The sequence below is a fragment of the Corvus hawaiiensis genome, chromosome 5 (genome assembly GCF_020740725.1).
Source record: "Corvus hawaiiensis isolate bCorHaw1 chromosome 5, bCorHaw1.pri.cur, whole genome shotgun sequence".
In the NCBI taxonomy this organism is placed as follows: domain Eukaryota; kingdom Metazoa; phylum Chordata; class Aves; order Passeriformes; family Corvidae; genus Corvus; species Corvus hawaiiensis.
Genome location: NC_063217.1, coordinates 29,055,049 through 29,078,478, shown reverse-complemented (window position 1 = coordinate 29,078,478; position 23,430 = coordinate 29,055,049). Strand labels below are relative to the sequence as shown.

The 23,430-nt window shown below is 39.5% G+C and overlaps 2 protein-coding genes across 3 annotated transcripts in view; one reads left to right on the top strand and one right to left on the bottom strand.

Annotated features, from left to right (window-relative positions):
- PPAT (phosphoribosyl pyrophosphate amidotransferase) overlaps positions 1-23,430 on the top strand; it is a 48,220-nt gene that overhangs the window by 7,667 nt on the left and 17,123 nt on the right. The window lies entirely within an intron of this gene.
- Positions 1-23,430, bottom strand: part of PAICS (phosphoribosylaminoimidazole carboxylase and phosphoribosylaminoimidazolesuccinocarboxamide synthase) — a 42,381-nt gene that overhangs the window by 17,920 nt on the left and 1,031 nt on the right. The window contains exons 2-9 of one of the 2 annotated variants that reach the window (XM_048303206.1): positions 19,426-19,512; positions 15,717-16,154; positions 14,606-14,695; positions 9,519-9,605; positions 5,140-5,211; positions 4,082-4,483; positions 2,623-2,688; positions 1,424-1,614 (exon numbers count right to left, since the gene is read on the bottom strand). In XM_048303206.1, coding sequence (XP_048159163.1) covers positions 1,424-1,614; positions 2,623-2,688; positions 4,082-4,483; positions 5,140-5,211; positions 9,519-9,605; positions 14,606-14,695; positions 15,717-16,154; positions 19,426-19,512 — 1,433 coding nt within the window. The remainder of the gene's footprint in view (positions 1-1,423; positions 1,615-2,622; positions 2,689-4,081; positions 4,484-5,139; positions 5,212-9,518; positions 9,606-14,605; positions 14,696-15,716; positions 16,155-19,425; positions 19,513-23,430) is intronic. The other variant, XM_048303207.1, reaches the window with a different exon arrangement.

Sequence of the window (23,430 nt, the reverse complement as noted above, 5' to 3'; positions counted from 1 at the left end):
AAAGATTTTTAAACCAATGGTGATACTAGTATTGCTGGAAATTATAGTTTCAGTGACAGTATTACAAGCCAAAAAAGGTTTATACTGAGAAATCAGTGTAAAATGTGAAAAGTGGTAGATCAGCATACACTGAAAAAACTGTATCCCTGTCACTGTATAAATTAATGTGATCAAAAAACTATTATTTTCTAGGGCTCTCTCTCAGAATTGTTTTAAGAATGCTAGTCAAATGGCAGATTAAATCCACCTTGGTGGAAAGTATTTGCCTTCTTAATGTCTCTCATAAAAGAATAGACAAGGAAATAATTAAGCATAAAGCAGGAAATAACACATTATATCCAGTAATATTTTTATGTGAAGTTTTATGAAAAGGGACTTGGATGGAATTTAGGCTTCTGTGTATAAATAAACCTGGTGGCTGTTGCTGCTGCAGTAAGGACTTGACTGTTTGACTTGAGTTGTGCATTTGTATTTGCCTAGAACTGACCTGGCTTTGGCCAGGCTGTGTAGGTCTGTGCCCAAACATGACTGAGATCCAGAAAGTTGTTTTACTTGAATACACTGAAAAGAAAACCCTGCAGATGCAGAGGAAAACCCTGCAAATGTAATACAGACCATGGAGTACTTACACAATCACAAAAGGAAGTAGTGGCTAGTAGGATTTTGCAGAATAACAGTTATGGCATGGCATTTGTCTCCTACCATGTCATTGTTCCCTGCACTGTTTCTGTGTTTTCTGTGGGTTACTGGACATAACAGACCCCTTGCCCAGTACAGAATAGGGAGCAGAACTCATGCCTGCCCCTTCTACGTGGGCATCAATTCTGTGTACATTCTCTCTGGCTCACTCATTTCTCCAGTGCAGTGCTGCACATTGCTGCAAGCCTTCAGCAGGCAGAGAGGGATGTTCTCCCACACCAGCATAAGCACGGGGAGAGGCTAGGAGAAGGGTAAATGCTGGTTAAGGAGTTAAGAGTTGTGTTTTCCCCACCAGCCCTGCCTAAGCAAAAAGTTCTCCTACAGCTTCCACTGTTTGGTTAATTGCAGAGGACTAACTTGTTAGGAAGACCATGGAGACGGTAATTGGAAATTATGGGATGAAATTTTAACTGTACATGTTTTCTTTGATCAGTTAAAATACTATTTTCTTTCAATTAAGGCTGTTACTTGTAGCATGTAGGTGAGCCAACCCATGTAGGCAGAGGTTGTGTTTTATCAGACTGACATCACTGCTAAGAGCTCATAGTTAAGGATTATGATAGAAACTCATGTCTTGCTTTAGTTTAAATGACTGATGGTGATTGTATTAAAGGGAAGCAAGCAGGTACTCATGTGGGTAACCCACACTCTTAAGTATTTCATTTCTTACTACCTGACAGAACCTATCTGCATGTTAATTTCATAGAAAGTTCATTAAACCAACCTGTTGTATAGCTGATGGATCAGCATACAGCTGTGTTCTGTTGAGGTCTTGCATTTCTTCCTGCTTACAAAGTCTTTCAAACAGAAACTTTTTGCCTTCTGTTACCGTGTGCACTCTCTCTGTTAGCAGTTTTTGGAAGTGGAGTATGGTGTTTTCAGAAGCACTTTTCTTAAGTGGAACAGGTGACACTTCTGTGGACAAAATCAAAGTACGTAGTTAGAGTGCACAAGTCAATGAACTGCTGACACTGAAGTTTAGCACATGCTGGATTTTCCTAAAGCTGTTCTTCTGTTCTGCTCTTTTGGCAGGCATTGCCTCACGCTGTGTAAGGGATCATTGTATAATGGAGAGTAGGAATGCGGCAGACCCTGTAAAAATCACTTATATCTCAGACTTTCAGTTTTGCCTAGCTTCAGCCCTCTCCAAGAGGTACTTATATAATAGGCAATAAATGAAAGTCTATTTAATCACACAGAGTGATTAAATACAGTGTTAGTACAGTTTGTGATGGTAAACTAAAGGGGTTGAATTCAAAAAATGTCATATTCAGATAATTTCTCTTCATCTGTCTGTAGATATCATTTCAGTATTAAAAATAGGGGTGAGCACCTTAAAACTAAGCTTTTTTGTTCCTCATTGTTTGATTTTATTTAGGGCCTGACAATTCTGCAGGAAGAAAAATAAGCTGCTGACCTTCCCCATATCAGATCACATGCCACATATTTCAATCCTTCCCATCATTTTTCTCTCTCCATGATTCTCTAGCCTATCCTGTCTTTGACACAGCTGTCTTAACCTGCTTACGTGTTTACAGACACAGTAGTGCAATATGAGGAAATCACATCCATGACTGTGCCTGTCCCTACTTTCCCGTAAGTAACACGGGCAGTTGAGACATCTTGTTTTTTAAATACTGTCTTTTCTTTGCATATGATTCTTACAAATCAAGTACGTTTATGTTTACCTCATTTATACCAGGGATGAGGATTTAAATAAATAAATTGCAATTTTCCTTAGCCCTACATTTTTATCAGAACTCTTCTTTTGCCAACTGTTGTGGGTGAAAGAAGAATGTTGGTTTGGAGCTCGGTGTTAAGTTCCAGGATTATTTTTTGTAACTGTCTGAATACTGGGTGTAAGAATCTGGCATCCAATTCAACAGCAGTGTATAGGTGCTTTTAAAAGTCAGGGGCTCTTACCATCATTCCATGTTTTCCTCTTGATACTCAAAGATCCTGTGTTTGATGTAGCATCTCCCACTGAAACTTAGAAGAGGAAAACAAGGTGACTAAGTGTTTTGTCGAGATTCTCAAGGCACAGTTAGTCACATACCAGAAAGTTTTATACTACAAAAGCAAATACCCTAGGACAAGACACATTTATTTGGCAGATGCCTCAAACAGATTAGTAACTGAAGCTTCTTTTCTGAGAGGTTATTGCTTTACTGGCTGCTGCATCAGCATTCACAGCCCAGATTACACACTCCTTTTCTAGCATGCTAAAATGTAAAACAGCCAAGTTGGTTGTTGGTGTTGACAGCATACTTGGTGCTGACAAACCTATTCATGGAGAGTAGAAACGAGCAGTAATATATTCAGTTCCTGTATTTGGAAGAAAATACATGTCTTGAGAATGTGATCAAGCACAAGACTGAGGCAGGGGAGAAGAACAGTCACCCCACAGCTCTATGGATGTCATTCCAGCCACAACTAATGCACTACTGTATTGTGCCTTTGGACACCACATTAGGGCTCTGATTTATGACAGAGGACCAGCTGGCTTAAGGATGGTTCCAGCAGTTTCTGCTCAAGCTGTCCATCTGGCCTTTGCTGCAGAAATGGTGCAGGTCCTCAACTAAGATTTGTGATGTTGCAAACTATTATCTAACACATTGAGAACAATCACAGTTAGTTCTGCTTTATCTTAAGTCACTGAACCCTAAGTTGCAGAGGTTCAGTTATTTCTACAAGAGCACCTGATCTGCCTGGAGCCAGGAGCAGGTGCCCCTGAGGTCTGGAGCAGTTGGGCAGTCACGAGAACCCTTACAGCAGACACAAGATTAGCTGTGTGGTTCCTAGATCAGTGGGTTTTTGATACTAAAATAGAAGCAAACTCTATTTCAAAAACTGAATCTGCTTTAGCAAAATTAATACAATTATTAGAAGTGCTCAAATAAACATCACTGCCCTGGATTTTTCTCTGTCTTGACTGCAGTGTGTGTTGAATTAATATAGTTCAGGTTTTTTGGAGCCTTTGCACTTGGCTTGATTGCTACTGATTTGTGTAATTCTAAATGGTGTGAGCTTGCAGCTCTCTATCCATCAGACTTTACATGCCTGCTGTATGACCTCTAAAACCTGCCATGTGTTCTAGCACCATTTCACTGTATGTCACTTAGGCTTTCAAAAGCAAAGATCCTCCAATTGCATTGAATGCTTCAGTGCTTTCACTTTTTGCTAATATTCTCACTTCTACATGTCTCCGTAGGCCACTTGTGTTCCCTGAGTATTCACTATGTGACCATGCAGATACAGCTTCCCCATTTATTTTCCCTCCCCATTTCTGGCCACACATTTCACACTTACAGCATGGCTCAAACAGGCAACTTTCTAAAGTTTCACTTCAAGCACTTTCTCTCATCACTGAAGTTTTTAGTACCTGATAGGAGACTTGAGCTTTCACATCCCCAGCCTGAGGTTCCCAAAGTCTGTCTTCTTAAGATACAGTCAACTTCATCATAAAATCTCATTTTTCTCCTGGGATTTCCAAGATGCTCATTTTCTTTCTGCAGTGCACGGTATTCATATTTTAGGTTCTTGTACTTTGTGCGACATTGTTTCCAGTCTCTGTCTATACCACGTTTCATTAACCTTCTGGCAATTTCCTCAAATATTTCTTTATTTCTTGTGGCCCCTTCAAGCATTTGTTGTATCTTTTCATCTGACCATATGTTTATCAGAGCCCTAACTTCATTATCACTCCAATGTTTTCCTGCTCCAGTATCATTAACTGTAATAACTTTAAAGTGATTTTGTGCTTCTTCCAAGGGAATGTGATTGTCTGAAAATATAAATAAAAAACCAACTAACTGTAAATGCTATAAATACATTCTAAATATACATATATGAAAGCATAATTGCAACTAATGACTAATCTTGTAACTTTATAATATTAGTATATATACACAATTGTTTTCTCTTAAGTATGCAAAATACGTAGCAAGTGGAATCTCTGGCTTCTCCAAGGAATCTAAAATTCAACATTTTGTCACTATAATTTTACCACTGTTGTTGTGAAATTAAAGACAGATGTATCCAAGTGTTATATGTAGGAAAGCAATAATCCTTAAGCTTTAAAGATGACAGCATTGGTGAGAAGTGTGGTTTCAAATTAAAATGGCAACATGCAAATGAAAAGGCTACTGGGGATTCAACAGAAGAAAAAATCTTCAGACTCAAAAATAGTCAGAAGTATGCAGATGCTGCTCATCGGATATGTATAGAAGGCAAAGTTGAACTACAGTATTAATACAAGTTTTGCTCATGACAAGGAGAAGAGCTATGAAACTAATTTTTAAGTTTACTGACAAAGCTAGACTGGAGTCAGGAGTAGAAAAGTAGAGCTGTGTTTACAGTAGAGATCTTATTGCTCCAGCTTTGGTACTGAAATTACAATGTGATTTATCTCATAATAAATGCATGGAAATTAATACTCACCTGTCCCAACCATCTGTTTTGCTACTGGCGTACAAGATCTGTCTTCTGAGGTAGTGCTTATAGAATCATCATCTACAGAAACACACAGTTTTAAATAGACTTGGATTTAGACAAATAGATTGCTAATATTATTGTCATCCTCTTGTAGGAAACACCTATTTCCACCTAAAAGTGTCCTAAGCCCTTAGTCTAACCCATTAGTTACAGACTTGAAGAATCACAGAGTCACAGAATCATTTAGGATGGAAGCAGTAATCTGGTAAACCACGTCCCTAAGTGCCACATCTACGTGTCATTTAAATCCCTCCAAGGACGGTGACTCCACCACTGGCCAAGTCCAAGGTGACAGTTCTGCATACCTCCCTCCTTACTTCACCAAGAACTGAAAAAGCTGCCATTTTGTGACTGCTGTGGCCAAGAGGCTCCAACCACCAGCAATCCTCTATTCACAAACACCAGGTCCAGTGGGTACCTCCCCTAGCTGGCTCCTTCACAGCTGTGTCCGGCAGTTGTCTGCCAAACACTCCAGGAACCTCCGAGGCTGTGTCCTCTGCTGTGTTGTATTTCCAGCAGACATCTGGTAAGAAACCTCTGCTGGAGTCTCCCCCAAGGGCCAGCAACTGTGAGACTTCTCCCAGCTTATAAAATATTTCAGCTGCCTCTTCGCCCTGGCTGGGTGGTTGGTAACAGACTCCCACCAGGATACGTGCCTTGTTGCCTTCTCTTGATTCTTACCCATACATCCTCAACCCTACTGCCACCATCATGAGCTCTACACAATCAAAACACCCTTTAACATGCAGAGTACCCCGCAGTCTCTCCTTCCTTGCCTGTCCCTTCTGAAGTTTATAGCCATCCATTGCAGCACTCCAGTTGTGCAAGTCATCCCTCTGTCTTCAGGATGAAAACTATGATATAGTTTTCCTGTTACAGAATGGCTTCCAGCTCATCCTTTTGGTTGCCCTAGCTGTTGTGCACTGGTATAGATGCACCACAGCTGGGCTTTTGACCCCACCATCTTTTGGAGGTGAGAAGTTCTAATTTTTACATCGTTATTCTTAAGTGCTTCTGTGGTTTCTAACACATCAATAACCCCCCTGTGTCTTTGCTGATGTCCATCTCCTGACTCTACTGAAACAGCAGATCGAAGGACCTCCCTCTCTAGAACACATCCCTCAAACACTGGCATATTGTCCCCAGGCTCTCTAGTAAGTCTGGTTTTATCTCTTTCCACCTGCAAATTTAGTTTAAAGCTCTTTCAATGAGCCCTGCTAACTCCTGAGTTAAGATCCTTATCCCCCCTTTCAGACAGGTATTAGCAAGTCTGGTGTCATGGAATCGTGACTAAAAAACCCAGCATCTTCCCAGTGTCACCAGGCTTGGAGCCAAATAGTGATCTGCTGGCTCTTCCTGTTTCTTGAAACTGGAAGAAGAGAACACTACTTGTGCTCTTGATCCCTTAACCAGTTCCAAGGCCCTGAAGTCTCTCTTGATTGCCCTCAGGCTTTTATTTGCAACTTCATTGCTGCCTACTGAGAAATTCTTGAAATCATGTATGAACATCAAAACCCAGCTTTGCTGGTTCTGGGTTCATTTGCTCATGCTCGGACTACTCTGAGGCTGAAAGTTCACTTTTGTGTTGACTTACTTTTTGGGTTGGGAGGAAGAGAAAGATGAGTTCTCATTGTTTGCTAGGGGATGTTATAGACTAATTATGTTCAATACTAGTTTTGGTAACAGGTAGAAGTAAATATTCCTTTTATGTTTTGAAAAACTGAGTGCTTACTGTCAGAAATAGAGATTCTTTGTAAATAAACAGGTTCATTTGATGTGCTTTCTGTAATGGTACTTGCCAGGATATGCACAAACTAGTACTTGGAATTTGTACTTGCTCTATAACTTGTTTCCTCTTAAGTCATTTGGCAAATACTTGTTTTTCATAAGCCATGTGCAGGAATATATTTTGTACCTGTGGAAAATTTGAAAATCATACAGTCATCAGCATGTGTGTGTGATTTACATGGGGTACTAGAAAAAAGGTGGTTTTTCTCATAAATAGGTGCTCTATAACTCTTGAGAAAATTCTTGCATCTTCCTTAACACTTGCAGCTATTGGAAATGGGCCAAAATGGAGCTATAGGTCTACTCCTAGGCTCCTAATAGATTCCTTTTTTTTAAACTATTACCAACCTCCCCATGGTGTTTTCATTTCTGTGCTCCTTCTCTCAACCATACTGGCTCTCTGATCTCCTCCTGTCTTTGGCAGTGGCACTTGTGTAATGCTGACCTGCGTGATTACTGTGCTCAATTGGATACGGCATGATAGGGAGTTTGTGTGTATGAGGCCGTCAGTTGAGCTGCATGACATTTTATCCTCCACTTTGCATTCATGTGACCTCACTATGTCTCAACTTCCAGGGTCACAGATGTACTTTATGCTCAGCGTCACTTGTGTTTCTGTGTGTCATTGTTGTGATGGCACTGCTCTGATGTTGTCCTCAGTGTCACAGTCACCACAGTTGTCTTGATCAAGAGGAGCCAATGCAAACAGTTGTAAAGGGTGTCTCAACATCCAAACTACAGATAACATAATTGCTGAAAAGGAAGCTCTTGGCTGGCATATGCCTGATGCATACAATAGAAATATTCTTATGGTAGAAACTTCCAGTGTCAAAGGCCAAAGAATTGCTGTTCACAGACTCACTATAATTGTTTTTTTTTTCTATTAACTTCTGTGTACAAACAGCAGTACTGTAAAGAATATTTTGATCCAGGGTGTCAGGTCACTGTATTTCAATGTCATCATTATTTCCTCTGATGTCTTTTTTCCATGATCTTCTATGGTTTTTATGCTTATTTATTCCAGAATAAATATTAATATCCCTACTGCACTCTAATGTTAAATTTTAACATTTTAAATAAAACAAATCTTCTCCTGATCACTTGTCATTGAATATATGACTTCTGCATATTGCTGAGGTGCTGATTTCAGTTTTATATTTAAAACAGTCCAGAATATATGTGGAAATTGCTTGATAGTAAATAATCTGATATTAAATGCAGCCATGAAGTAGTTTGAAAATACAGACTAGATAAAAAATGTTCTGAGTTTTTGAGACAGCTATTTATTTACCTTTCCATTTTATTCTCTCTAGCAACTGTAAGAAAACTGTAAGAAAAACAGTATTTGTGTCACAGTCAAATGCAGACTAATCATATTCATCAAAAAAAGGAGCATGTTGTCTGGGAAAATAAGATTTTTTTATAATTATGGGAAGGAGAAATCAGTGTTCATACATTTCTGCACTATGAAATCAAGCAAACCCCATAATTTTTCATAACCTAGAAGTAGAACAAGTATAATTTGCTGGAATAACATATGAACCTTTGGAATCTGCAATGCCCAATAAAGTAGAATGTCCTGTTAGAACTATCACAATGTTGGGGTTTTAGTTTAGTCTTAGTTTTTTTTTCCTGTTAAAGGAATTTTCTCTCATATGCATGTTGCTAGGGGACAAATAGCTGTACTTAAGAAAGACAAAAAGAGGAGTGGGGCGGGCCTGGCTACTCCTTTGTCTACACCTGGGTGTGGGGTCAGTTCGCTCTGAGCGTCCGGAGAGAGAAGCTGCAGAGAAAGGAGCTGCTGCTTCTTTCTTTTTGGCCGTTCTTTCTTCCTGCTGGAAGCAACGCCGGGACCCCAAAAGCCGCTTTTCCCTGCCCTGCTGGAGACCGGGCTGTGGCTGCCCTGCCCCGCTGCTGCTTCGAGCTTTCGCTACGCTGTAGCCCTGCTCGCCCTGCCTGCCTGGGCCTCCGTGGGGTTCTCCCATCTGGATACATCTCGCCTGCCACCCGGGATTTGCGTCCGTCCCTGCCGTTCCAGCCTGCCGTTCCAGCCTGCTGTTCCTGAGAGCCCGGGATCAGCTGCCCAGCGGTTTGTGAAGCCTTTGTTCCATCCTTCCCGGGATCCCAGGGCACCAGAGCCGCGGGTTTCCCGAGCTCGCTCCGGAGCGCCCCCTGCAGCCGCGGGGGAACCATCGCACCTGCCCTGCTCACCGGGAGCCGCCAGCGCCCCTGCCGGCTGCGAGCGGAACTGCACCCGAGGGGAAATGGCCCGACAGCCGAGAAGGCTGGCACTGGGTTTGTGATTGCTGTTACTGCCATAGTTGTTGTTGTTTTGTTTGACTGGTTATATACATATATATATAGAGTAAAGAACTGTTATTCCTATTTCCCACATCTTCGCCTAAAGGCTCTTGATTTCAAAATATAATAACTTGGAGGGAAAAGGGGTTATATCTGCTACTTCAAGGGGGGCCTCTGCCTTCCTTAGCAGACACCTGTCTTTCAAAACCGAGACACACAACAAAGTCATGACCTACCTATATCAATCGTCTCCTTCTTTATTTGTGTAGCTTCCAGAGCTGCTGGGGTGGAGTTGGCAAAGTCCCCCTCATCTTCAAGGATTTCTGTAAAAAATAATCATTTACGGAGTTCTTAAACTAAACAGGTCTTCAGTGATGTCTTAAGAATCACCCACTTCAGAATGCCACTGATGATAACTATTGTTAAAGATTTCCTCTCTTAACACATTAAGCTGCCATTTCTCTGCAGTAATAGGCTTAAGAGCAGAGTGTACTCATTTACATATTAAAGTAAATCCAGAACACCACATAACAGCTACAGCATACAAGTTTATGGGTTAAATGTGCAAACTCTTAAGTTATTTTAACCTGGATCAGAATTTGTAGCATGGTTCACTGATGGTGGGTGTAAGATATCTAGGTACTGGCAAATGTTTGTGCAGCAGAACAGGCAAGACAGTGACTTGCAAAAAGGGTGCAGTACATACTGAAATTATTGAAAGACTCCAAAGTGACTGATGCCAAGATTGTCTGAATAAGCCCCAAAAGGAGCAAGGGTCCTGACATTGCATCAGGGTGCTGTGCCTGGACATTTGATCTGTAAGGCCGCCTGCCTGATGGAAACAATGTACTAAATAGTAAAGCCTGTCCTGAGAGCATCTCTGCTGCTGCAGCTTGCAGGGGTTTACATCACACAGCTGATGACAGAGGTGTCCCTGGGCTCCCCTCCATGGGGAGGAGATCTCCACTCCTCTGCCATTGGCCTACTGTTGTTTAAGGGAGAATTCCACCCCTCTGCCCTGGGACAGAGGGGTGGGCAGGTGGATGATGCAAGTGGTCTTGCTGATCCTCGCTTCCCAGTGAGGACACTGCTCTGCAGAGATTAAATGGTGAAGGCCACATCATGGATCAATAACAGCAGTTTTCTGGCTCCCAGCCTGTTCTCAGTCCATTTAAGAATATTGCCCCTAAACATTGAGCAATAAAGTTTAATCTAGAGCCATTTTATTAAAAATTACCCCCAGATCAATACAGCTTTGTTTGCGTCAGATGTTCTTTATGATGTGACAAGCTTCATGTGCCTTTCTCTTTTTTTTTTTTTTTTTTTGGCGAGCCAAGAATGTGGGTAGGGAGCCTGGCTTTTTTTCTAAGGCACCTTTCAGAGTTTGGGAGGGAGGGCACAAGAAGAGCAGGACTGAGCCAAACAGAACAAGCCATCAACAGTTTCTGGCATGGATAAAACACAGTGGCTCCATCTGCATTGCTCAGTGAAGCTATAGACAGTTGCCAGCAAATATGCTTAATCTCTACTTTGTGTTTGAAGCACTGCTCACAAGGCCACCCGAGCAATGCTGTCACAGTCTTTCCTTTCACCCGCTCAGACTGATACAAGTTCTGTTCTCTTTTGGCACTCTGTCACTATCACTAATTATCTTGTTTTCTGGCTTATGAGGCAAGATTAGTAATTTGTCTCCTAATCCTTACTCTCATGTGTGTCTTGTACAGTATAAAAGGGAAGTGCGATATGTTAAAGCTAGGGAAAATTTTCAGTGTGTGGCTTATGTTTACTCTCCAACAACTTGCAAAGTTGCTGCCATCTCTGTCATGCAGACCTGTGAGAGTGCATACAGAAAACTGTGGATGCACAGCTAAGAGTTTGTGTCTGCAGCCCAAAATAGGCCTAGGCTAAGGCAGTGAATAATCAACGACTTTGGGGTTTGCACTTCTCTGAAACACTGCTTAAAACTAGCCTGGGGCATATGTATGGAAACATTATCTTTTGACTTTATATCTGTACATTTTAAAATTCTGTGCACACAGCAGCAAGTGTTCAAGCCAATGTTAAGAGCCTGAGTATGTACCGACTTAAGATCTTAACTTTAAACAACAACTTTAAACAAAAAACCCTTGCTTAGGAGTGTATCTTGGAAGTGTCATGACTTACTCCAAATTTGTTTTGAGAGGGACACAGAGTAAAGTGTACGGGGTACCAAAAATCCTAAGAAAACAATGACAAGGAAAGGAATTTGTTTGAAGTAAAATACTTGCTGTAGGTATTTTTAAGAACATCAGGGTACTGGTATTTCTTAGAAACCTGTTTTCATCTCCACCGTTGTTCCTGGCACTTCAGATTTAATCAAACACTGTGGTCGTACTGCTGAGTCTGACACACGTGGAATGTACATGGAGTTCAGATTGACAGATTGTTTAGACTGAAGTAGTCAGCTCTTCTGAAAAGATTTCTGTAACTAACTAAAAGTGATCCCACGAAATTGAAGACATCAGTAAAAATGACCAAGTAATGTTTTATTTGCAGATCGATTCAATGTGGGTTATGTTTTGCCAGAAGAGAAAGCAACCCGCAGTCCTATCGCAGGACGCTTTAGCTGAAAACCCCCGTGTTGGGGACTCTTGTGGTCCTTCTGCTCCCCCAGCTGGGCAGTGCTGACAGCGACATGTGAGCAACTAGGACAGTCTGTGCAGCAAACTGTGAGGATTTATTTACCTCTGTCTTCTTCTCAGGTGGACATTTGCTGCTCTTAGAGTAGCAAATTCATGTGGGCAGAGGAGAAAAACAGTATCATGGCACATCAAATAACTAGGTGTTTTCCTGAAGCTAGTGTGCCTGTCTTTTGACTAACACCATCTTCGTATTTTCCTTACTAGAGTATGGCAAACCCAAATGGGCTGTTTGTAGACTGGCAGTGGTGGCCGCGTTCCTATGGCTCGTGACTCAGATTCATGTAAGATCATGAGAAGCACATGTACTCTGAGACAGCTCATGCATCTTCTGTGCATTTATGCAGCTGCAGTTGCCAGAAGGCAATGTCTGCCCAGGCTAACCCGTGTGTGTGTGTGTGTGTGTATATATATATATATATTCATATAGGCAAGTGCATATACAGCTCTGGCTGCAGAGTACATTAATTGCATATAATGATAAGGAAGATAGCTAGATATGAGTTTAACTGTTTCTAAATTCTCATTTATTAGGGTTAGGTTATCAAATTAGTGTTTTCTACAAATTTTTTTTCAAGGCACACAAATACCTATAAATTTAATAATTCTATGCCTGTTGAGAAACACTTTTCTACAAAATTTCTGTTGAATATGCAGGAGCTTTATAAAAAGTCACATCCTAAATGCTAGTGATCGTGAGACATTACTGATATCAAACAACCAATATAATATATCACTGCCTGTTTGCCTTTTTCACTGTTTATCAGTGAGCATATTTATGAGTACAGAAGTACATACAATCTCTTTACTTACCAGTTTCTCACTTCAAAATTATTTGGAATGTCTAGGAAAAGCATGTACCACAACTAGAGAACAAAGGGTCTCCATGATATTGTAATGTAAAAAGTGTGCATCTTTTCTCTGCTTTATGCAATACCTAATCATGTTGCCATTAGTAAAATTAAAGACTAGGTGTCTTTTACCACTTATTTGAGTGTGTATTGTTTGTTTGGGAATGAGGGAAAGAATTTTGCAAACTGAAGTTGTTCATGATGGAGTGTGGTTTTGCCTTTTTCCCTCACGGAAGTTTAAAAAATAGTCTTATGAGTGGATAGGCTGAGCCACAGACACTTTTGAAGCACTTGCTATTTTAATTTTTCCCCACAAAATCATATTGCATTTACAATTACCCAGAAATAAACAAAGTATGCAGTTAAAATACATATATTTGAAAAGGGAGATGGTAAACTACAGATATTTTTACACCTACACTTATCTTAAAGGACAGAAATGTGTACTCAGAACTTTACTAGAAATATTCATTTAACTTCATCTTAAATAGCTTGTTTGGAAGAGTGCAGTCCAAGAAGTTACAATAGTATGTAGCACCAGGCGGTTGAAAACTGTCAGATGACAGTTAAGGGGCACTGCTGAATCTTTGAATTATTACAGTGTCTTACTACTGTCCATGTGTAAGTAGTAATTTTACTTGTTGATGGGGAGAAAAGGAATTTAATACATTCTTTAAGCAGGCTTAACTGGATCCCACAAGGTGCTGTTTATGACTTCTTTCATATTTGTCTCTCTCAAAATGAGGTCCCTATAGGCAATGCACTTGTCATGACAACCTGGTTTTCTCCACTGCATGCTTCAAGTGCCCATGGTGAGCTGGTAAAAGGTTGCTATGTTGGTTTGGGGGTTTTTTTTTGTTTTGTTTTGGTTTTTTGTTGTTAGTAAATTTAAATTTATGAATGTAATTGCTATTGAATGAAAAAAACAAAAATGCTACTGTCTGGTATACCTCAGATTACCTCTCATGATCAACCATCTCTTTACTTACTTGCCATAGCTGTTTCTTTCATTATATGCAGAGCTGCCCCATTCTCTGGAGTAGTACTTACAATAACATCATCTGTCAGAAGATTTTTAATTTGATACTAAAATCTTTCAAGTTCACATTAGACCATTTTAAATTCTGTAAGACTACTCCTTAATGCTTAATTTAGACCATATTCTGCCTCACACTACTGAAACAGAACATGAGGTGCTCTGTTGTAGGCAATAAAACTTGTCAGCCTGAGAGACTTCCATGTGTCTCTAATTGAATGTTAAACTTCTGCTTCCCCTGAAATTTATGTTTTCAGATGTAAACCATAATCTTTCTTTGTAAAGAGCAGAGCATATAACCTTCATATTCAGTGAGACTATTAAATGAAGTCTTCATCCCCTGACATGAGCATTTACACAATTATATCCTGATCACGTATTGTGAAAAAGAGATGCTGTATTTGTTCAGGCACAGGAGACTGAACAATACTAATCTTTGGGAATAGATAGTTTAGGTAAATGTAAGTGCAGTAGTACATTGCACTCAACTTGCTTAAACCAGTAGTTTCTTCTCTACATTCTGTGTCACAAGTCTTTGAAATGAGTGCTTACTAGACTGATTTTATCAAATTTAGCAGGACATTGTAAATGTCATACATAAGTACATGGCAGTTATCTCTATGACATTATCTCTTGTTTTAAAATTTTCTAGGTCTCTGCATTTTCTACCCATACTTACAGTTTGGACTTATTTTAGAAATTAAATTAAATTTACTAAATTTAGGTATTTACATAAAATAGAAGACTTTTCAGATTACCTGAAGCAGAAACTTTCTTTACATCTGCAACCTGTAGGTCTTCTGACATATTACTTACAGAGTCCTCTTCACCTGTGTCTCCAGGCATTTCTGTGTAAATAATGCTAAATTAATTAGGGCACCAAATTTTTATACTTCATAAAAACAGCTGTCATGTATCAAATCAAAAAATCCATCTAGCCTCAGATTCTCTTTATGCCAGCAGGCAAAGTAGATGCATAAGCAAAATGTCTGCAAAATGTCTACAAAATGCAGCTGAAGAGTGAATCTTCCCCCAAAATGTTCTCACATTTTCAGCCGGTCTTTGTGTAACATTTTTCTTGACTTCTTCCATTACTTTAGTAACTTCTAGTCTTACATTTGGCCAACATAATATCATCCCCTCATCTAAAAGTTCAATGTTTAATTCTGTTCTTAAACAACAAGCATGTTTCTGGTTGTACATACCAATAAAAATATTTTAACTCTTGGGACATGTAGGTTCATCAGTCTACTCTAATTCTGCATTGATCATCCATTACCAGTAATTGTCAATAACCACCCAAAACCAAAGGCAAGCTCTGCCAGCATTCTTGGTGCTGTTCCTTTTGCTATTTTCACAGTTGTCTCACCAGTTTGGGAGACTTGCTCCAAAGGCCAATAAAACTGAGCTATTTCGGACCATAAGAGAAAGACAGTTTATATGTCAATTTTTTTAACCCATGTCTATAACTACAGATTTCTTTTGCTCAATGTCTTAATTTTTCCAGTAATATAGTCTGACTATCTCTCTGATCCATTTCTTTTATCTAAACTGGAAACAGTCTCCTCTGACACGATTTTGACTGGAATTGCCTCTCTGTATCATTTTATCTTATGCCTTTGTCTTTTTTTCCTCCTTTCTTTCTCAATTCCATTAAAAAAATACAGGGCAATCACCCAATCCAAAATATTACCTTATCACATAATACAAAACTACTAGACAGATAGTAAATTTCCATTCGGCATTTTTCCCCCAGAGCCAATTGGTTAATCTCTCTGTTTGCACTTTTTGAGTTTTTTTAAGGTCTCTCTAGTGCTGGAAAACTTAAAATTTTAAATGATATGTGGGTAGATATGTTGAAGTACTTACCTATGGAATCCTTTTCTGATTTTGCTTCTGTCCATTCTGGAGGCCTCTCGCTTTCATCATTATCTGATTTACTTGCTTGTTCCATGGTGCAGTGCCCCAGAATAGCATCCAGTTCATTAAAAAATTTCATACTTTTACTTGTACTCCCTGAGTCTTGGGCACTTTTTACACTCTTGTATTCATGTTTCAGGTTTTTGTATTTTGTCCTGCACTGCTTCCAGTCCCTGTCAATTCCAAACTTCTGAAGTCTAGCAGCAACTTGTTCAAATATTCTTTTATTTCTCACTGTCCCTTCCAGTTGTTGCTGGATATTTTTGTCTGACCATATGCGTATCAAAGCTCTGACTTCATTAACAGTCCAATGTTTTCCTCCTTCATTTGCTACTGTAGGAATAAAAGCCGGTGGTTTGGAAGCCTCTACTGCTGACGCTGGATTACCTGCATTGTGTGGGGTAGGGGAGAGACACAGATATGGGTTACCTGCACTGGGTAGCTGGGGTGGGGAAAGGACAGAGAGAGTGGGAATGAAGGATGCTATTTCTCCAGAGAAAGACAGAGCAGAGGTGACATTAAAATCAAGCTCTTCGTTATTAATTTGTCAGCATTTTTGTTAATTCTGATACAATTTTTGCCTTCACTTGAAGATAGATATTAAGATAGCACATGTACGTTTAATTAATCTAAGAGGAGCATTTCTTTCTTCTGTTCCCTAATACACTAAATTTTTACCTGTGACACCTTTGGGAACAACTGATGAGCTGCTTTGTCCTTCAGACATCAGAGAGGAGAAGAGAACTGTTGGGAAGACAGGACGTGCTGCATGAGCACAATAATAAATTGGCCCCGAGTCACCGGCACCAGCATCAAGACTTAACTTTCTGCATTCATGCCATACTTTAGTTTTTACACACATGGAGAGATTTAACCTGGGTAAGGATCTGAAGAATCTGATCCTCCTTTCTTAACAAAGCACCCCAGCTGTGGGGAGCAGAGGAATGGAGACTTTTGCTTAAGTGAAACATTTGTACGATAGAACCCATTTCTCATGGCACAGAACCTCCATCTTTCTCAGGACAGATCAATCAAAAATATTTGGGTTTTTTTAGTAAAGATTAGAGTTTGAGTTGTCTTACTCTGCAAAACTAAGATATCTTTTCATTTTCTCCAATCTACAACTTTATTTTTTAACATTATGAGGTAAAGGTTGCCACCCATGCAATAACTTAAAACAGTGAAATATGATAGATTTTAATTTTTTAATGTTTCCCTGTTTCTATTTATGAAATTGCTTTAAGACTTGTTTAGATTATCAAATCAGTTTGGAAAGTGATCTTTCATGCATTTTCTAAATCTTTGCAAAAATAACTAAAAAACACAAAGAAACCCAAAACCAATTCCAGGGCATCATCAAATAAAGCAGCATGAAAATGCACAGTAACTGACAGGTTTTTGCAGTCATACTGAAGTGATAAATGCCTTTGTCCGTGTCTTTTTCTGGAAGGGCAAACCAGATTATGGGGCTTCGATACTTTATAGCCACTGAGATGTGTGTGATGGCAATAATATCTAACCCTTGATTGTGCACAGAGCTTCAGTGAGCATACTTAAAATAACCTGTCTGGGGACAAACTTGTCCTAGATAAAGCCATTCTTTGCTAGTCTCCATAATTCATTCTAGTTGTCAGTAAGTTGTTCTAACGGATACCATTTTTTCTTCCCCCTTACAGTCCTGGGTTAATCAGGACTCTGCAGCAGCCAGCTCATAGGCAATGTAGTTGAGAAAGGTAATTTTCAGGTGGCACATCAAAATTTCTCCATTTCTTCCTGAGGGAGTGAAAGAAAATGCTGATTTACAGGTGAATCAAACCATAGGAACTGCCACAGTTGACAACTTCCAACATCAGACAGGCCAGAAAGGAAAGGCCTAGACAGGATGAGAAGAAGAAGAGAGGACGAAGAATGCAAGAAGGTGCTCCCTACACTTCCCAGTCAAAGCCATAGAGCATGAGGGCATCTGGGAGGAATAAAGTTTCTTTACTCTTTGTATAGACCAGTATTTCTCACTAGTCAGCTCATTTCCAACAGAGCTCACTTTTGGTTGTGGATATTACTTCAGATGAGTTCTGGTGACTTGGTATATTGCTCACTTACTCTGCTGTGTGCAGAGTGGAAAATGGTGGGTGGGTTTGTTCCTCATTCCCTTTAAAAAACATGCTGATTCATGCTGATTTTAAAAACATGCTGATTCAAGTACCGCTTTGAAACAGTTACGGTCCAAGTTACGGTCAGCGCAAAAATTTTCCTTGTATCTTACAAGCATTTTAGTTCTAATGTGTTTTAAAAAAATGTTTAAGCAGGATATAAATTATTTTTTAATCTGAAATACGCATTTATGCTGTATTTAATTTTTTTCTAAGCTTCCTCAAACCGGAGAAATCTGCTGAAATAAAACCAAAATATTAGGCATTATAGATACAAAGTGCCCCACATTTTTCTTTCAGTGGTTTCTGAAATAGTGCTTGAAACTTACAGACTAGAAGAGGTACTAGGGGAGGGCATTTTAGTACTAATACATAATTGAAAGCCCGTGCAATTGAAGTTATTTTGCTGACTTTGTGGAAAGCTTCCTCACAATTGAAGACTTTTCTGCTTGGCAATATGTTGAACACTGAGAAATAGAGACATATTCCTGTAAAATTTGATTCAGATATTTTCTGCATGTTTTGTTTATGTGCATAAAGTATTTTATATGTGCATAAATTCCATGTGACATTCTGGTCTCTTCCTTAATTTCTCTCTATGGCAGGCAAGAGGGATGTAATGTGTAACATAAATCCATAGGCTTAGCCTGTGCCTTGTTTTCTTCCTGATTATGGCACTTTGCAGATTCTGTAATGAAAGTTCTTTTAACTGGACTGGAACGTATACTAAGGCATAGAGAGAATATAAAAAATAGAAAGAGCATGTAGGAAATTCAGGACAGGGCTGCTGTTCATCCAGGCAAGGAATCAGCACATCAGTTGCTTAAATATGCCCTAAAATGCGTTCAGGTTTCTCCATTTCCTTTAGCAGTCCCTTGAAGGGGCTCACACCTACGATCCTCTTCCTCTTTCTGGCTTGCCAGATTTATGCCTTTGCTTTTTTAACTTTCCTGAGCAAAACTACTAGAGTAGGACCTTTTCCAAATGAGTTGTTCTATGGTTGGTTGGACTAAAGCATTGCTGACCACTCCTTGCTTGGAGAGGTGACTTTGAAGTTGTGCTGGAGACCACTGCAAGTCTGGATTGCTCTGCATCTCTCTCCTGGCTCAGGCCATTCACTCACTGCTTTAAGCATCCATGATTTAAGAAAATGAGCTAGGGAAAAGCCACAAGCTGACATGGGTATCCACGCTAGCATTTGGCGTACTTTCCACTAGCATTTAACAAAATTACCATGGTTAATGCAGTTAACATGATTAAGCTATAGCATGGGATGTGTTTTGCATGTGAACGGTGGTCATGCAGGTGTTACATCATATGAAGTGGTCAGTGTCCAGTGAGGCACGACACCGCTGAGTGCTAATGCTGGGAAGGAGACGGTGCAAGAGTGCGGCTGTATTAAAGCTACGCTGATCAGAAACAGAATGACGGTGTACTCAAGCTGTCAGGAAGCTCTGACACCCATGCTGCTTTTTAGTTTTTGATCTCTCTGAACCATCATACTATACCTAGTTGAACTGGTCTGGCATGAGATATAAAAAGTAGTGGATCTCCTGGAGCCTCCTCATCATCTTCTAAAGAAACTGATACTTCACCTGGGAAGGAAAGAGTTTTTAGATGAAAAATAGGTATGGACTAAATAAGCTTAAATTAGTTAAAATTAAAGTGTCCATACACCATGAGAAGATATTTAACTTGGTAATTTCAACACTTAATTTGTAGTGAAATTAAATTTTAAATTAATTTAGCCTGTCCCCATAAGGGGGACATGAGTTATATATTTTATGTCTTGCATATGAACTCTGTTTGAAATGCATTTTAGAATTCTGGTTGAAACTGACTTGATTCTAGTGACTTGTTTGCTCTTCTGACTCAGTATTACACATTGCAAGTATAGTTTGAAAGTAGATAATGTAGAGACATACAAGTAAAGGCAGACTTTGCACAGAGATTCATAAAATCACAAATCTATTGATGTAACAAAAATAAATTCCTAGAAGAATATGAAGAAAACAAGAATGTTCTGCAGAGAGCTCTGGAAATCAATGGAATTCATTAATGGTATGGAACCAAATTCATTAATGGAGGGAACCAAAATATTCACTGTGACTTGACAACAGATGTATTTGTAGCTGACGGGATTAAGTCTAGCTTTTTCCAGCATAGCTTTTCTACATTTGTTTAAAAAGGAACATTACAGCAATTGCTATGTAAGTTTAGAAAGCAGCATATGTAAGTCAGGTTCAGAACCAGATTGATTTTCACAGAGGACAGACTTGTAAGTTGTCCTATGGTAGTGTGCTGTATTCAACATATTCAACATACCATGTTGACAGGAGGCCTGAAATGTTGATTGCCTGTACGGGGAGCTGAGCTTCTGTGAGCTCCAGGCAGGCAGGGCACACAGATGAAAGCTCCCAGCTCCGCGGTGGTTCATCACGGGAGCAGTAATGAGGCACAGTTAGGATGCAACCTGCTATCCCTGATGTCGGTGAAACTGAAAACTGCGTTTGAACACATTACCCTAAATCCTCCGGACTTTCAGCAAGGCTCACGATGACTCATAGATGCAGTGGCCTGATCTCTGACTGCTCCCAGCTGTCCACCTGGCTTCCCTGGCAGGAGCTGCTGCTCCTGCCTCCAGTGACAGGACTGGCGTTTTAGCTGCTAAGAGCAGCAAAGCAAACCAGGGAGAGGGGAATAAATTCTCTGCTGGAAGGCTTCTGAGTGTGCCATCAGCACTAGTATGAGCAGATTAATTACATTGTTATATTAAAAGAGAAACATTTTTTATTTTTAGTAAGAATGGTTACCACAAAAGGTATTACTATCTTTGATGGGGAAAAATTTTTTAAAAAGCATTTGAAGAGCAGAAAAAACGATATAAAAACATTTGTCAATGACATGTTGAAAGTCCCGACATGGAAAACCATATGTAAGTGGCACTTCTAAGTCAGCATTTCTGAAGGATCTTTCTGCATTTTAGTAGCTGAGTTTTCTGCCAGTCATTGCTGATGCATTTCTGCTCAGCTATAATCTTTCTGCATTTGCTGAGGTAAAGTGAAGGTCAAGCAAGGTGACCAATGCCTTAATATTTAAACAAAGAAATATAAAAAGTGTAAATAACTTGAATTACTAAGCAAATATTTTGTAAATAATGTATTTAATTTATTAATACTTTTTTAACTTGAAACAATCCAAACTGGTTAACAAAATGGGAAGGTCATTCATTTGAGCTCTAATGAAAGATACCATTTTCCACAGCACACCATCGCTTTACATAGATTTTCTTGGTTGTTGATTAGTGGGATAATACACAAACTGTACTTGAAGAGAAGTGAACATGTTGACTTGTATCTTTTTTTGATGATTATTTAAACTACAACTCTGCCTCTTAAACATGTTTTGAGAGGACAGCATGAGCATCTCTGCTTACATTTCTGCGTGTGCTTATGCATAAAGTGTTATCTTTTCATGAACAAGCTGGGAACTGGTAGGTGTTGCTACCTGGTTTGTCCTGAGACACCTCTCTCAGATTTGATTGAGATTTTCAGTAATAATTTCTTCAAATACACTTTCAAAAGAAAACTGGTTCTAGCAGGTATGAAAAATCCTCAGGGAAACACTACTGAAATACCATTCAGTCCTATAAAAAAAAGTAGTCTCTTTTCCTCCCTTCCTCTTGCTCCCCCTCCACAGCAATCTCCCAGTAGCTGAGATAATGTAAAGACATGCTTTGTATCTTTACATTAAGGATGTGTATGAATATTGACACTGAGGCTAAGCAGAATGGTAAATATACGGTGAATTATTTGGGAACATGCCCTGTCCCATGTCATGCTTTTTAAGAAGACAAACTAGTATAGCTACCAATTTCTTCAAATAAAGTAAAATGTTCATGGTGGACACATATTATTTGTCACAGGTTTTAGTTTGTTCTTGCTACCCAAGCCACAAGCCTAGACATCCTTGATTCCTCCAGCCCCCTCAAAATGAGACATCTCTGCCTCTTTTAAAAGAGGCGAGGGACCATTCTTCTCTCCTCTCCTGTAACACTCTGTGGCTGAAAGGGAGAAGCCCAGGAGGGGGCCTGCAGTCGCTGCTGGAGCAGGGGTAGGGGGCTGCCTTTGCCTGTGCAAGGAATCACCTTTCCCTCAGTGGGAGTGCCACCAGCAGCTCTGTCCCCACAAAAGAGAGCATCAGCTGCAGAGCCACTGATGCCAGTTTTGCCTTACAAGTGCTCATCAAAGTACTGGGCTGGGCAGGCAGCATACTCTGACTGCAGGTGGAATAGGACTGGGCCTCTAGTACAGTGTTAGTTGCTTGACTTGCATTCTTAAAAGAGAAAGTTGATGATCTCACAGCTGTTCCCTGAGCCCCTTGTTATGGATGTATGCATGCATTCTGCATAGCTGCAGGACACATTTCTATCTTAGTGTGCTTTCATTGCGGCTCAGTTGTGGTTGTTGTGAAAATCTTTGCATTTCAATTTTTGCATTAGTGTTGCATTATTACAGTTGGCTGCATTTAGTTTTTGTTTATCCATAAAACTTGTTTGCTTTTATTTTTTTGGAGGGAGTAACAGAAATGCTTGTGCAATTAAAAGAGATATATTTAATTATACCACATTTAAAACCAGATTGTCCTAGTGCTTCAAAACAAGGCATGTTTCACCCAGGGGTAATTATTTTTATAGATACTATAGTTTGGGATTCACAACTGAAATTAACTTTTGCTGATTTAAGTTTGCTAGAGGTCTAAAGCAGATGAGAATTAGGATTACCAGGTGCAAACTACATCAAAACACAGAGAATAATCTAATGGGAGATCCCCAGATGTAGGACACTATCTTAATTTCATGCAGTCCTCAAAGTTTATCAGCCTGTATTCGCCTCAGTTCTGCAAGTTTAAAATTAAAAATGGATTGCAATTCACAGTGCAGAGAGCACATTACAACATTATAAAATGGCCATTTTAATTTGAAGTGACTTTGACAGATTAGAGGCTTTCTGTTAGTGATGACAAATAAAGGTCAAGCTTTTTGTTAAGGTAAACAATGACAATGAAAAATGGCAATTTCTTTTCCTCAGACCTGTAAAACATCATTGTAGAGGGAGACGTGCACAAGGACAAGCTCGATGTCCAGCTCCTTTCTATACCTTTGACAATATCCCCTAACGATAATGTTGAGTTTTTTGTTTTCTTAAAAAAGCTTCACAGTCTTAATTAATGTAAATTGCTACATACCATAGGAACAAATTAAGCTTTTAATTTCTCTTTTTAGTCATCTTATTTTGGTACTTATAACTGTCATTGGGGCTTACGCTTCAGTGACATTTAGAATGTGACAAGGAGATTTGAGTGATGTCAAACAGAAGATTGACCCTAATGAAATGCTAAGCAGAGCTTAAATGCATATGTAGAGAAGGTTGAATAAAACAAGAGATGCAAATAATTTAGTAAAACCCACTTCAGAATAAAGGCAGCTGTATTCATTTGGTCTGCCACAAAAT